This window comes from Ovis aries, chromosome 14 (assembly GCF_016772045.2).
Source record: "Ovis aries strain OAR_USU_Benz2616 breed Rambouillet chromosome 14, ARS-UI_Ramb_v3.0, whole genome shotgun sequence".
In the NCBI taxonomy this organism is placed as follows: Eukaryota; Metazoa; Chordata; class Mammalia; order Artiodactyla; family Bovidae; genus Ovis; species Ovis aries.
This window is the reverse complement of record NC_056067.1, coordinates 3,113,012-3,126,719: the sequence shown is the minus strand read 5'-3', so window position 1 is coordinate 3,126,719 and position 13,708 is coordinate 3,113,012. Positions and strand designations below refer to the sequence as shown.

At 38.2% G+C, this 13,708-nt stretch overlaps 1 protein-coding gene across 2 annotated transcripts in view; it reads right to left on the bottom strand.

Annotated features, from left to right (window-relative positions):
- The window catches only part of CNTNAP4 (contactin associated protein family member 4), a 288,013-nt gene that overhangs the window by 58,658 nt on the left and 215,647 nt on the right, over nt 1–13,708 (bottom strand). For both annotated transcript variants that reach the window (XM_004014917.6, XM_042231474.2), the window contains 2 exons: nt 11,375–11,531; nt 5,161–5,288 (listed from right to left, as the gene is read on the bottom strand). In XM_004014917.6, coding sequence (XP_004014966.3) covers nt 5,161–5,288; nt 11,375–11,531 — 285 coding nt within the window. The remainder of the gene's footprint in view (nt 1–5,160; nt 5,289–11,374; nt 11,532–13,708) is intronic.

Below are 13,708 nucleotides of genomic sequence, written 5' to 3'. Positions count from 1 at the left end.
TGTTGTGAACCTTTCCCTTAGCACTTTCTGATTGATGTCAAAAAATCATCTAACTCTGGTGGGTCAATACTAGACTTCTACTCTTTCTCCTTAGTGTGAGGTGAGAGTGCTGAAGATAACACAGCTACAACTGGCATGCTCTCCAGGTAATTTTTAACACATGCTGAAGTTGAAGAAGCATTGGTCTAGAAGACTTATGATGGCACCCCACAAATGAAGATGGTCCCATTTCTCCTGAGAGAGCAGAAAGGAAAATACCTACATAAACCCTCCTAGTTATCACCTTTCTCTTAACTGTAGACCCAGATGTTTTCCCATGATCTGCTCCTTTGATCCTCTGTCTCCAAGGTTAGTAAAAGTCAGAAACATATTCAGTAGAATCCTAGGAGTATCCTGGAGAATACCCATGTTATTAAAATCTTTAGTAGTTTTTATGTCTTACAAGTTTAACTATTGATATTTTTTTAATGACCCAACTTTAAAATTAAGCAACCTTTTTTTTGCTTAAAAAAAAACAAAAAGTACCATTCTGGTGAGTGATGTTGCTAATGGGACAGTTTATACATGTGTGAGGACAGGAAATATATGAAAAACCTCTGTAATTTCCCTTTGTTTCATTGTAAATTTATTTTAAAAATAAAGTCTTTAAAGATTAAGCAACAATAACTATCTGTACTATTATTAATGTTTAGTTGTGGGTTGTGATTTTTAGGGTATTTTTTTTTGAGTCAGATGTACTGAGGATAATTTACATAGAATAAAACTGAGTAATTCTGTGTATTGATCTAGGAATTTTGAAAAATGCTTAAGTCACATAAGTTACCATAACACTCAAGACACAGAACATCTCCTTTACCTGTTCTCTTTTGTAAAATTCCTCTTGCCTTGAAGTGATTGGCAAAAGAGATCTTTTTTTCTGTTCCTATGGTTTAGTTTTTTCCAGAATATCTTAGAAATTGAATGATCCAGCACAGAGCCTTTTAAGTCAGGCTTCTATTAGTCAGTATCATGCACTGAAGATTCATCCATGTTGTTGGTGTTTATCAGAAGAGCACTTCTTTTTACTGTTTAGTAATATTCCATTGTACAGTGTAGATATACCACAGTAAAATGGAATGTTTATTCACTGGTTTATTCATAAAGTTCAGTTCAGTTCAGTCGCTCAGTCGTGTCTGACCCTTTGCGACCCCATGAATTGCAGCACGCCAGGCCTCCCTGTCCATCACCATCTCCCAGAGTTCACTCAGACTCACTGGTTTATTCATTAAACCACTGACATTTAGGTGGTTTCCAGTTTTAGAAGACTATGCATAAAACCAACATAAACCTGTTCACACAGATATTTCATTTCTCTTCTGCAAATACCTAGGAGTGGGATTGCTGGATCTTATATAGTAAATGTGTGTTTAGATTTATGAAAAATTGCCAAAGTGATAGTATCATTTTACACTTGGCACCAGCAATGCATGAGGAATTCCAGCTGCTCTATATTCTCAGCAGTTGATACTGTCAGGTTTTTTTTTTTTTTGTTTTATTATATTTTTACAATGTCAGCCATTCTGATAGCTATATACAGGTATCTTCTTGTGGTGTTAAATGTAGTACATTTCCCTAATGACTAATGATACTGAAAATCTTTTTTATGTGCTTGTTTGAAATCTGTGTATTTCATCTAACAAAATGTATGTGCAAATCATTTGCCCATTTGTTAATCTGAATTTTTTTAATTGCACTGTTAGAAAGTTCTTCATATATTTAGCCTCTATCAGATATGGACTTTGCAAATGTATTTTCCCCATGTGTGACTCTTCTTCCCATTTTTTAAACAATGTCATTTTAAAAGCAGTTTTTAATTATGTTGAACCTCAATTTATCATTTAAAAATTTATGAGTTATGCTTTTGATGCTCTATCTAAAAAATCTTTGCTTAACCCATGGTCACTAAGATTTTCTTCCATATTTTCTTAGAGAAGTTTTATAGTTTGTGGGTTTACATTAAGTTTATGATTAATTTGAATTATTTTTGGTATGCAGTTTGAAGTATGGTTGAAATTCTTCTGTTTTTGCAAATGGATTCTAATTCTGCTATAAAAAGGTACTTTTAAAATTTCAGCTTTTCATTACTAGCATATAGAGATATAATTTGTTTTTGCATATTGAACTTGTATCCTATTACTTTGCTAAACTCACTTTTTAAAAAAGTACCTAGAAAACCATGTCATCTATAAATGGAGAATTTTATTTCTTCCTTTCTAATCTATAGGCCTTGAATTCCTTTTCTTTACTTACTACTTGTGCTAGGACTCAAAGTATGATACTGAATAGGATTGGTGAGAACAGACATCTTTGTTTAGGTCCTGATCTTAGAGAGGAAGTATTAAGTCTGTGACAATTCAGGATAAAGTGTCAGATTTTTAGATTTTCACAAATGTCTTTTAAAATACTGAGGAAGTTTAAGTTCCTAGTTTCCTTAATTTTTATAAATAGGATGTTGAATTCTGCCATTTACTTTTCACATATTTTTTTCAAAAAACTTATTTTCATATTCACAAATTCTTTAGGTCAATAATATTTATGAAGTTTTATATCTGCAGAACAACTTTAAAAAGGGGACTTTATCATTCATATCTTCTGTGCTTTTGGTAAAATGTTTAACAATGTTATCTGTGACTTCTGACATTAAACAATAATACTAGTAGTAACAAAATTTCACACCCATCCACATTTTTAAAAATGAAAATAAAGACTTGGAATTAGGAGCCAGCTGGCATCCGGTGTATCTGGCATCTGTGGGTCTCACTTACTTTTGTTCCTGCTTTCTCAAGGCTTCTGGGTTGTTTTTTCTTTCCTAGAGAAACATGGCTAGATATGAAATTTTCAACATATCTGGTTTGTGTGATAAGACCAAAATACCATTCTTTTTATTTTCATCTTTCCATTTTTCTGTTCAAAGAAAATCTAAGAATTCTGTGTCTCAACGAATCATTCTTACTGTCTCAACAAACGGTGCCACCAGCTTTACTCAAGTCAGAAACCTGGAGGTCATCCTCATACCCTGTCACCCTCACTCCAAACCGTACTGAATTCACCTCCCTGACTGAGCCCTTTATCTAAGCCCCATGCCAGCCATTGCCTAGTTCAAGCCTTCGTCATTGTCCTTGTCTTATACTCAAATGTCACTTTCCTGGATCATGAGAACTAAGCCAGTTCTCAGCCTTAAAGTATCCCAGTCCTAATTAGTGTTCCAGCCCCAATGCCTTCTGGATAACTTTCACATAACTTTCCTCTGCTTTTAAGGCCCACTTTGCATGATCCCATATCTAGAAGCCCCACATCTGCCCCATTTATCTCATTTGGAAAGGAAAAATAATAATAATAAACGTGTCTAGGGCTTTGCACCTTCAGGGGTGCAGGCTGCCCACACAGAGAAAATGGGAGGCATTCATTACTCTGACACTGCTGCTCTTCAGACAGGGTCATTTATGCAGAAAATGCTCTGTGAACTCACGTGAGGATAAGCCCCAACCCTAAAGTAGATGTGATAGACAGGAAGGCCAGGGAAAACTCGGGGACTGTTTCATTAATGTCCAAGGTGAACCTGCAGGTCTCCAAACACTTACACTGTTTTTAATCCTTGTCCTAATATTGTGAGCCTCCCTCTGCACCCCCATTCTCATAACAGCTAAATGCTTGGTTTCTCAGCCTCACGCCACAGACCTCAGGGACCAGATACGCCTTGTGGTGGAGGGCTATCCTATGCATTGCAGGATATTCACAGCATTTCTGGCCTCTCCCTCTGGATCCAATAGCCCTCAACCCCCGACAGCTGCGACAGCCAAACCCGTCTCCAGATATTGCCAAATGTCCCCTAAGGGAGCGAGTCGCCTGGGATGGAGAAGCCCTGCTCTGAGTGAAAAGATGCTGTGTGCTCAAGTTCAAGACAGGAAGTCTGCAAGAAAGAACCCCTAAGGAATCGAGTTGGCAGCGACCTCAGTCAAAACAGAACAATTTCCCAGGGACGATGGTAAATGGGGGAAGCCGGCCTAAGGCCCTGCAGAGTTCAGATCAGAGCCAGCTGTGAGGAGTGCATGTGATGAATAGAACAATTTCTCCATTGTCACGCAAAATCATTGCACTTCTGCGGATGCAGCCTGCGTTTACAACCTCATCTCTTTGTACATAACTTTTCCCTCCGTGAAATATCCTATGTCATCTTCAAGTGACTGTGTAAGGCCTACTGGCAGACCAGGAAGTTGAGATGATAAAGATTAGGGATGGTAGGTATAATGGTGGGCCATTTTTTTTTTTACAGTGTACATACACCTTTTTATAGGCCAGTATCATCTTTGCTTTTTAGCTAAGCAACTTCCGCCATGCATCTCCATAAATTCAATGCATTGTCAGATCAACTCTTTCTCTGTTGAGCCTCTAGAATAAACCTTCCTTTCAGGATATACTTTTAAGGTAAATAAATATTTCTTCTATTTGCATTTTAAGTTCTGGAAGTAACTAAAAGCATAAAAAAGTAATGAATCAGTCTCGAACCTAACTGACTTCAGAGAGGTTATAAATGGCCACATATGCTCATTTCATTCTCTGCTGAAAATATGTATTTTCTGTGACACTATATTTTAACTAAAAAATTCCGGTTCAGAGTATTTATATATTGAATATACAAAACAGCAGGTCCCACTGATTCCGAGTAAGAACACATACACAGACTGGGGGTGGGGGGGAGAATGAAAGTTGAAACATGTTTGATTAAACTGACTTTGATTCTACTGATGTTCTAATTTCACCCCAGGCCCAACAGTAGAAAACTCACCATACATCCTTAATAATGTTATGCAGCACTGAGGTGTTCCTATATGGATAATGGCATGTAGACACTGAGGAAGGATGGAATGAATTTATGAACCAGTCAAACAGAGATGCTTTGTGGTTTCTTTCTCTTGGAATCTTAACAAGGCCTGCTGTTACGGTATTTATTCCAGGGCTTTCCATTCTATAGGGGCACTTTGTTGACTGACTAGGGGGATTATTTCAGACACTGCTTATGGGTTTTCAAAAGAGAAGTCTGACTAATTACTATGTAGCAACATGGCTCTTAGGTGACATCTCTCTGCTCAGACACGTTGAGGGCGCGTCGCCACCACTTACTGTCTCCACGGCAAAGCAGAGGCCCCAGTTTATAAGCTGCTTCTGAATGCGGCCGGCCAGTGTCTGTGATCACAATCCTAGTCACCGGCAGATGTTCCTTATAAGAGAGGAACCCAGTGTCGTTGGTCCTGAAAGACAGCAACAACAACAACAACAAGGTTCTTAAATTATTCTGATTAACGGAGTTGGAAAGTAAACAACAGTCCTCACTGCATTTCAAAGCCTAGATGTTCTGAGCTGAATGGGTACACGTAAAAGGGTCGGGAGCAAATGGCTCATCTGAGGATGAAAAAACAGGGCAGCGTTTTAGTGTTCCTTGCAGTCGGAATAGTGTTCTTGCCTGGAGAATCCCAGGGACGGGGGAGCCTGCTGGGCTGCTGTCTATGGGGTCGCACAGAGTCGGACATGACTGAAGCGACTTAGCAGCAGCAGCAGCAGCAGCAGTCGGAAAATGGCTGGTGCTTTTAAGTTCTGTTGGCCATTTTTTGCCTTTCAAATGAGATGATTAATCCATTGCCATTTAATGTAACGATTGATAGTGCGTTTTTAGATCTATCGTTTTGGCATTTATTTCTTATTTTTCCTCCCACGGGACATCTTATATTTCTTCTCCCCCTTTCATGCCTCCTCTTGGTTTACTCCATATTTCTTCTGGTATTCAATTTTATTTTTTCACTCACTCTTTAGCTATACATCGCTTATTTTAATATTTGCTTCATGGATTATAAGATGCATCCTTAATTCATCACAGTCTACTTAGATTTTATGTTATATTATTTAAAATGTCATAAGCTTACTATGGGATAATTTTTAACACCCTTCCTACACAAACACCTGTTCTTTATGCCATGGTTGCAATATGTTTTAAATCCAGATGCTGCAAGCTTTATAATACAATTAAATAGTGAATTTTAATTTATTTAATCAAGAGAAAAATTTAAACACTGCTTTTTCCATTTACTGACATATTCATGCTTCCCAGTGCCCTTCATTCCCGCCTGAAGATCTGTTTTAAACGGTCTGTTTAGCCTGAAGAATTTCCATCATTATTTCTTATGGTACAGTTCTGCTGACAACAAATTCTCTCTGCATTTGTTTAATCTGAACAGGACTTTATTTTACTTTCATTTGTGAAATGTATTTTTGTCCTCTGTCAAAGTCTAGGTCAACACTGCCTTCTCTTTCCCCATGAAAGGTGTCATTTCATTGTCTTCTGATGGGAGGTCACCTTCATTTGCATCCTGATTCCCCTGTGTGGGTGTTCCACCAGATTCACCCAAACTGGCTACTTTCAAAACATCATTGAAATTGTATTAGTTATCTGTTGATACTAATGCATAACAAATTATCCCCCAAAACAAAGTGGTGATGTAAGACCTTTTATATAATCTGTGATTCTTCTGCTTTACGACCTTCTGGTTCAGCGTCTCAAGGCTACACTCAGTGTTGGCAAGGACTGAAGTCAACTCAGGGCTTGGGTGCGGAAGGCTCACTCCTGTGGCTACTGGCAGTATTCACTACTTGCTGGGCACTGAACTGAAAGCCTTAGGTATTCACTAGCTGTTGGTTGAGGGCACCCTCAATTCTTTGTCCACAACAGCTCACAACATGGCAGGCTGCTGAATCCAACAGGAAGGGTAGAAGATGCAGAGAGTGAATTTCCAGCATGTTGGAAGTCACTGTCTCTTGTAGCTCAGTCTCTGCAGTGACATCTCATCACTTTACCATATACTATTCTTTAAAAGCAAGTCACAGGTCCATGCAACACACAAGGGCAGGAAATTACACAGTGGTGTGAATAACAGGCAGTGTGGATAACTGAGGGCCACCTGGGGGGCTTGCTTCCAGAGATGTTTATTAAGCAAATTTGAGAGATTTTCAGCCATGGTTTCATCAAACGATATATACTTTTGCCTCACTTTATTTCCTGCCACTCTGGGACTCCAATTTCTTGCCTGTTAAATCATAGATATTTTCCCACAAGCCACAAAGGGTCTGTCAATTTTTCTTTCAATTTTTTTTTTCCCTGTGTTCTTCAGATTGAATGATTTCTACTGATCTATCTTTAGGTTTACTGAAGATTTCTTTTGCTAACTCCCATAAGAGTTGAAATCTATGCAGGGAATATTTAACTTCAGATGTTGCAATTTCTGTTCTAAAATGTACATTTGCCTCTTTAATACAGTTCTCATTTATCTGCTTAGAATACCCTTGGCTCCTTTGTGATTATTTTTACCTTTAATTTTTTATACATTTTCTTAAGAGTTGATTTAATATGTTTGCCTGCTAATCAGACACCAGTGACCCAGCACCTGTTCCTGCTGGAACTTTTTATTTTCTTAACTTTAGATCAAAGTTTGTGTTTTTTTTGGAATAAGCAACCATTGCTATAATATTCTGGACATTATGAGTGATACACTATAGAGACTCTAGAATCTGCTTTCCTTCTCAGAAGGCTTGATTTTTGTTTTCACAAATAGTTAAATCAAAACCTTATCACAATAAACGCTGGCGGCTTGTTTTTACTTCCTTGGGGTGGGCCTGGGTCTGTTTCACTGGTAGTTTTCAATCATACTCAGTATGGGGACATAGTCTTTGCTGTAAAGGCCTGGACCTTCTGTCATTTCTATGTTAGGGCTTTACAAAGCCCAAGTCAAACAAGGAGACTTACACTCCCAATCTGGTCTCTCTGGTGGTTGCTGCTGAAATCCCTATATTGGGGGATCAGTGGTCCAACTGCATCTCTCTGCTTGGTTCCTAGAAATTGCCCATGTGCGTGTGCAGCTCAGAGGTCAGGGTTCTAGAGGAGCTGATACAGTGGTCTCCTCTCAAGTGGTTTTCTCCATTCCAAAATGTCCAGAAATCCATTTCCAGTCATTCTGGTTGCTCTGAATCTTCCTCTGATACATGCAGCCCCACCACCAGACTCTAGTAATCTGAGTTCTAGCCACCCCACGGCAGGTGATCTGGTGAGTAGTTTCAAAGAAAAGGCATCTAAACATAAATCTCATCCACTGATACTCCCTTCTTTGAAGGGTTGAAGGCTCCCAACCCTGGGAGTTTCTGCATACATTTGGTTGTTTTCCACTTGTTTCAAGTTCAATTCAGTTCAGTTGAGTCACTCAGTCCTATCTGACTCTTTGCAACCCCATGAACTGTAGCACACCAGGCCTCCCTGTCCATCACCAACTCCTGGAGTTTACCTAAACTCATGTCCGTTGAGTCAGTGATGCCATCCAACTATCTCATCCTCTGTCATCCCCTTCTCCTCCTGCCCTCAATCTTTCCCAGCATCAGGGTCTTTTCAAATGAGTCAACTCTTGGCACCAGGTGGCCAAAGTATTGGAGTTTCAGCTTCAACATCAGTCCTTCCAATACACACGCAGGAATGATCTCCTTTAGGATGGACTGGTTTGATCTCCCTGCTGTCCAAGGGACTCTCAAGAGTCTTCTCCAACACCACAGTTCAAAAGCATCGATTCTTCTGTGCTCGGCTTTCTTTATAGTGCAACTCTCACATCCATACATGACCACCGGAAAAACCATAGCCTTGACTAGACGGACCTTTGTGGGCAAAGTAATGTCTCTGCTTTTTAATATGCTGTCTAGGTTGGTCATAACTTTCCTTCCAAGGAGTAAGCATCTTTTCATTTCATGGCTGCAATCACCATCTGCAGTGATTTTTCAGCCCCCAAAAATAAAGTCTGACACTGTTTCCTCATCTATTCGCCATGAAGTGATGGGACCAGATGCCATGATCTTCGTTTTCTGAATATTGAGCTTTAGGCCAACTTTTTCACTCTCTTCTTTCACTTTCAAGAGGCTCTTTAGTTCTTCTTTGGTTTCTGCCATAAGGGTGGTGTCATCTGCATATCTGAGGTGACTGATATTTCTCCCGGCAATCTTGATTCCAGCTTGTGCTTCATCCAGCCCAGCATTTCATATGATGTACTCTGCATAAAAGTTAAATAAGCAGGGTGACAATATACAGGCTTGATGGACTCTTTCCCTATTTGGAACCAGTCTGTTGTTTCATGTCCAGTTCTAACTGTTGCTTCCTGATCTGCATAGAGGTTTCTCAAGAGGCAGGTCAGGTGGTCTGCTATTCCCATCTCTTTCAGAATTCTCCACAGTTTATTGTGATCCACATAGTCAAAGGCTGTGGCATAATCAATAAAGCAGAAATTGATGTTTTTCTGGAACTCTCTTGCTTTTTCCATGATCCAGCAGATGTTGGCAATTTGATCTCTGGTTCCTCTGCCTTTTTGAAAACCAGATTGAACATCTGGAAGTTCATGGTTCATGTACTGCTGAAGCCTGGCTTGGAGAATTTTGAGCATGACTTTACTAGCATATGAAATAAGTGCAATTGTGTGGTAGTTTGAGCATTCTTTGGCATTGCCTTTCTTTGGGATTGGAATGAAAACTGACCTTTTCCAGTCCTGTGGCCACTGCTGAGTTTTCCAAATTTGCTGACATACTGAGTGCAGCCTTTTCACAGCATCATCTTTCAGGATTTGAAACAGCTCAACTGGAATTCCATCACCTCCACTAGCTTTGTTTGTAGTGATGCTTCCTAAGGCCCACTTGACTTCACATTCTAGGATGTCTGGCTCTAGATGAGTGATCACACCATTGTAATTATCTGAGTCATGAAGATCTTTTTTGTACAGTTCTCTGTGTATTCTTGCCACCTCTTCTTAGTATCTTCTGCTTCCTTTAGGTCCGTACCATTTCTGTCCTTTATTGAGCCCATCTTTGCATGAAATGTTCCTTGGTATTTCTAATTTTCTTGACGAGATCTCTAGTCTTTCCCATTCTATTGTTTTCCCCTATTTCTCTCCACTGATGGCTAAGGAATGCTTTCTTATCTCTCCTTGCTTCAAGTTGATGTTTTAAATGAATAATTTTCCTGGGATTATAAATGTTATCTGGGGTTAGGTTAGTTCTACACAAGCTACTTAAGCATAAGCAGAATTTAACATGAAAAGTTTCAAAATCTTATTTTTAAAAATTATTTTTGATGAATAAAATGTCGTGCAGAGATAGGAGAGTTATTGGTGACTGATGTTGTTGTTTAGTTGCCACATCACGTCTGACTCTTTAGTGACCCCATGGACTGTAGCCTGCCAGGCTCCTCTGTCCATGGGCTTTCCCAGGTAAGAATACTGGAGTAGGCTGCCATTTCCTTCTCCAGGGAATCTTCTTGACCCTAGGACTGAACCTGCATCTCCTGCATTGGCAGGTAGATTCTTTACCACTCAAAGAAAAATAGATTAGATTAATTAAAAAAAATTTTATTCATATTTTAAAATACACTGTGGGCATTTGTGTGTGTGTGTGTGTGTGTGTGTGTCTGTGTGTGTCTGTGTGTGTCTGTGTGTGTCTGTGTGTGTGTGAAGGCAGCAAGAAAAAAAAGTATCTTCCAAAAATAGTAGAAATTTTGAAAAACCAGACTCTAAGTGAGACAATGTTCTTCATGCTGAACACATAACAATAAAAGTACAATAATGACTCCATACAGATGCCTTCTTTAGAGGCATAAAATAATCTGCTTTTTGATATAATACAGTCTTTGATATTTTTCAAATGAATAAATGTAATGTCAAATGAATAAATAAAACATTTCAAGGTCAATATAAAATCTAAATATTATAGATTTCCTTTTTCAAAATATGATGAACCGAATATCAGTTTTTCATAGTATAGTGGATCCTTTAAGAAAATAAAAGAGCTACATGCTTAAGTAATTGTGGGAAAGTTGAAGCTTACATATTTAAAGGTTTATAGGCAAGACTACTGAAGAGATATGTTAGTATTAAATATATTTATTTAAATGTAATTTATGTAAATTTTAATATATTTATGCAACTATGTTTTGAGAATATAATTCTTAATTATACTTAATTTTAAAGATAATGATAATTGACTCAAAATGAAAAGCAAGCATGAAACAGATGCCTCTATTTCATCATACTACAGAAATAAAAGGTGTATGACTCATGCTCTATTACCACAAAATTCAAATAAAAGGATCATCATCTTCCCATCTAGAAATCAGATTAGTTGCAATACATTTCATCAAAACATACCTTATCTAATTTCTTCATGGTACTAAGTTGTTCAGTATCTACCTACCTATATATGTGGCAGTGATTCATTTAAAAAAATTAATAATAAACTTGATTTTGCATAAGGAAATCATAAAAATCACCATTCATTCCGGTCAGCATCACAGTTGCAGTAATACTGAGAATCAACGCAGTTCCCCTCCAATCCACAAGTACATTTTTGAGGATCAGGCAAAGAACCTCCCCAATAAGTTTGTGTTTCATTGGTTCTTCCAACCCACCAGCTCAGAGGGGTTCCATCTGAAAAATAAAGGTGAGAAAAACGACATCTGCTTTATAACCCGTGACCTTCCATCCCAGTATAATTCCCTTCTTTCCCAAATCATTAAAAAGAATGAAAGGAGGAAAGACTGGTTTGATGTAGTGATATTCCAAACTTCATAACTGATGGTATTTCCTTAGGAAAGCTTTTTTTAAAAACTTTTTCATTATTTAAGCTTAAATGATTGATATATTTTTCTTTGAGTAGAAAAGAAACCTGCAGTTTCTATTTAATTCAGGCATAATAGTAAAACAAAAAATGTATTGAGAGTTCACACATGCCATTTCATTAAAAATAACTTTTTGAAACAACAAGGCATCAAATTATAAATTATAGTCCACGGTAATTAACATATGAGAAACAAAATTGATTTGAGAACATAAAATGCCTACTAGAACATTATGAAATGCTGTGTAAAGTCAGTGATTTATCTCAATATACTTATCGACTAAAGATAAACTAGCTGTTTAGGCATGGTATGGCATTCTCTCACTATGATTCAAGATATATTCGAAAGTATACATTTTTTCTTCTGTTTACTGGCTTGGCTACTTCTTCAGAGACTACAGAAATAACGCTGAAAGATCTTTATGCCCAAAGCAAATATGACACTCAAAAACAAAGTTTCCCTCAACCAAATGCATTTCTTTCTATGATGAATGTTCAGTTACCAGCTCCTTCACAGAGCTAAGACTAAAATGATGCCAAAAAGCTAGAGCAAGGAATAGACCATTTAGATATGGTTTGCAGGCAATCTGTCTTAGGGGAAAAACAAGTTAGAGGAGAAAACTCATAGTCACTGGAGAGTCAGGGCATGAGAAGAAGGTGACATCAAATCAGTCAGCTCCTCAAAGGTGTGCGATCCTTTTTCCACTGACTTTCAAACCTTTCAAGTTGTGGCCATTAGCCTTACTTTTACTAATTTCTCCCTTACTTACAAATGCCAATGCTCATAAAATCTTACTATTACATTGGATCTGTGCTAATGCAGGCAAGTTCTCACTCAGCATTATCCATTCCTGTGCACTGTGCCAAGAAATCAAGGAGCTGTTGGAGGCTTCTGTTAACGTAGTACTCAATATCAACAATCTTCATTCTCTTTAACTGCATGATTAGCTCATCAACTGAAGGCAAAACCTACTTGAAACATTTAATAGATCTATTTCGACATACTGCTTAAAACATTATGTGGTTATAGATTTTTTAAAAAATAAATCATTATTCTTAAATACTGAATAGTATTTTCACATCTAAATTTGTTATCTTCCCTATGAAGTAGAAACCACTGAATGTTTTAAAGATACCAAATACCTCTGATTTCCTTACTCTTACTGAAGTGTCCTAAAGAATTTATATAAGAAAGAATTAGAAAAAAACATGAGAAAATTTTAAAGTTGAAATTAAAACGATAAAATATCAGGAATGACAGTGGACCACTTCTGCTCCCATAGTTATGAATAAAATTCCAAACGGCTTGGGTATTCACACTGACCACCCTTCCAGTGTGCCGAGCTGGAGGACCCATATCTTGCTGGAAACATTTTCATAAACATTTTCACTTTATTCATCCACAATCCCAGCACCGTTATTGCTTGATGCTGCTATAGTTTCAAGATTTGAAACTGTAAATTTAACTTGTCTCACACCACCTTCCTGCTCTTTCCCGCACATTCCTTATTGCAACCTCAAAATCCAAATTGTTCCCTCTTTTCCACCTCAAATCCATTCTATATGGATTTAAGGTCATGGACCTGAAGAAAATCGGTGTATTCAATGGTTACCCCCAACCCCGGTTCTACAACCTTCGAGAGTTTACTATTCTCTTCACCAGTGGCTCCCAAGCCTGGCTGAAACACCTGGGGAGCCTCAAGAGCAAGATGTGCGGGGCCACCAGCCCTGACGGCGGGAAACGGCTTCACCCTCACTGCCATCCCCTCGTCGTCGCGTGGGGCTCGGCTTGCTCACTAACATCCTTGGGGATTGTGTTTTCTGGTTCTTTTAGAGTTTGACTCATTTGTGACTCTGACGATTGTCTTTCCTTTTCTTTCTTCTCTAGTCAAGCAACTTAGTTTCATTTTGTTTCATCACATTCATTTACCCTTCAGTATTTATGGTTCTATTTCCTCTTAGAAGGGTTTCCCTTGTGGCTCAGCTG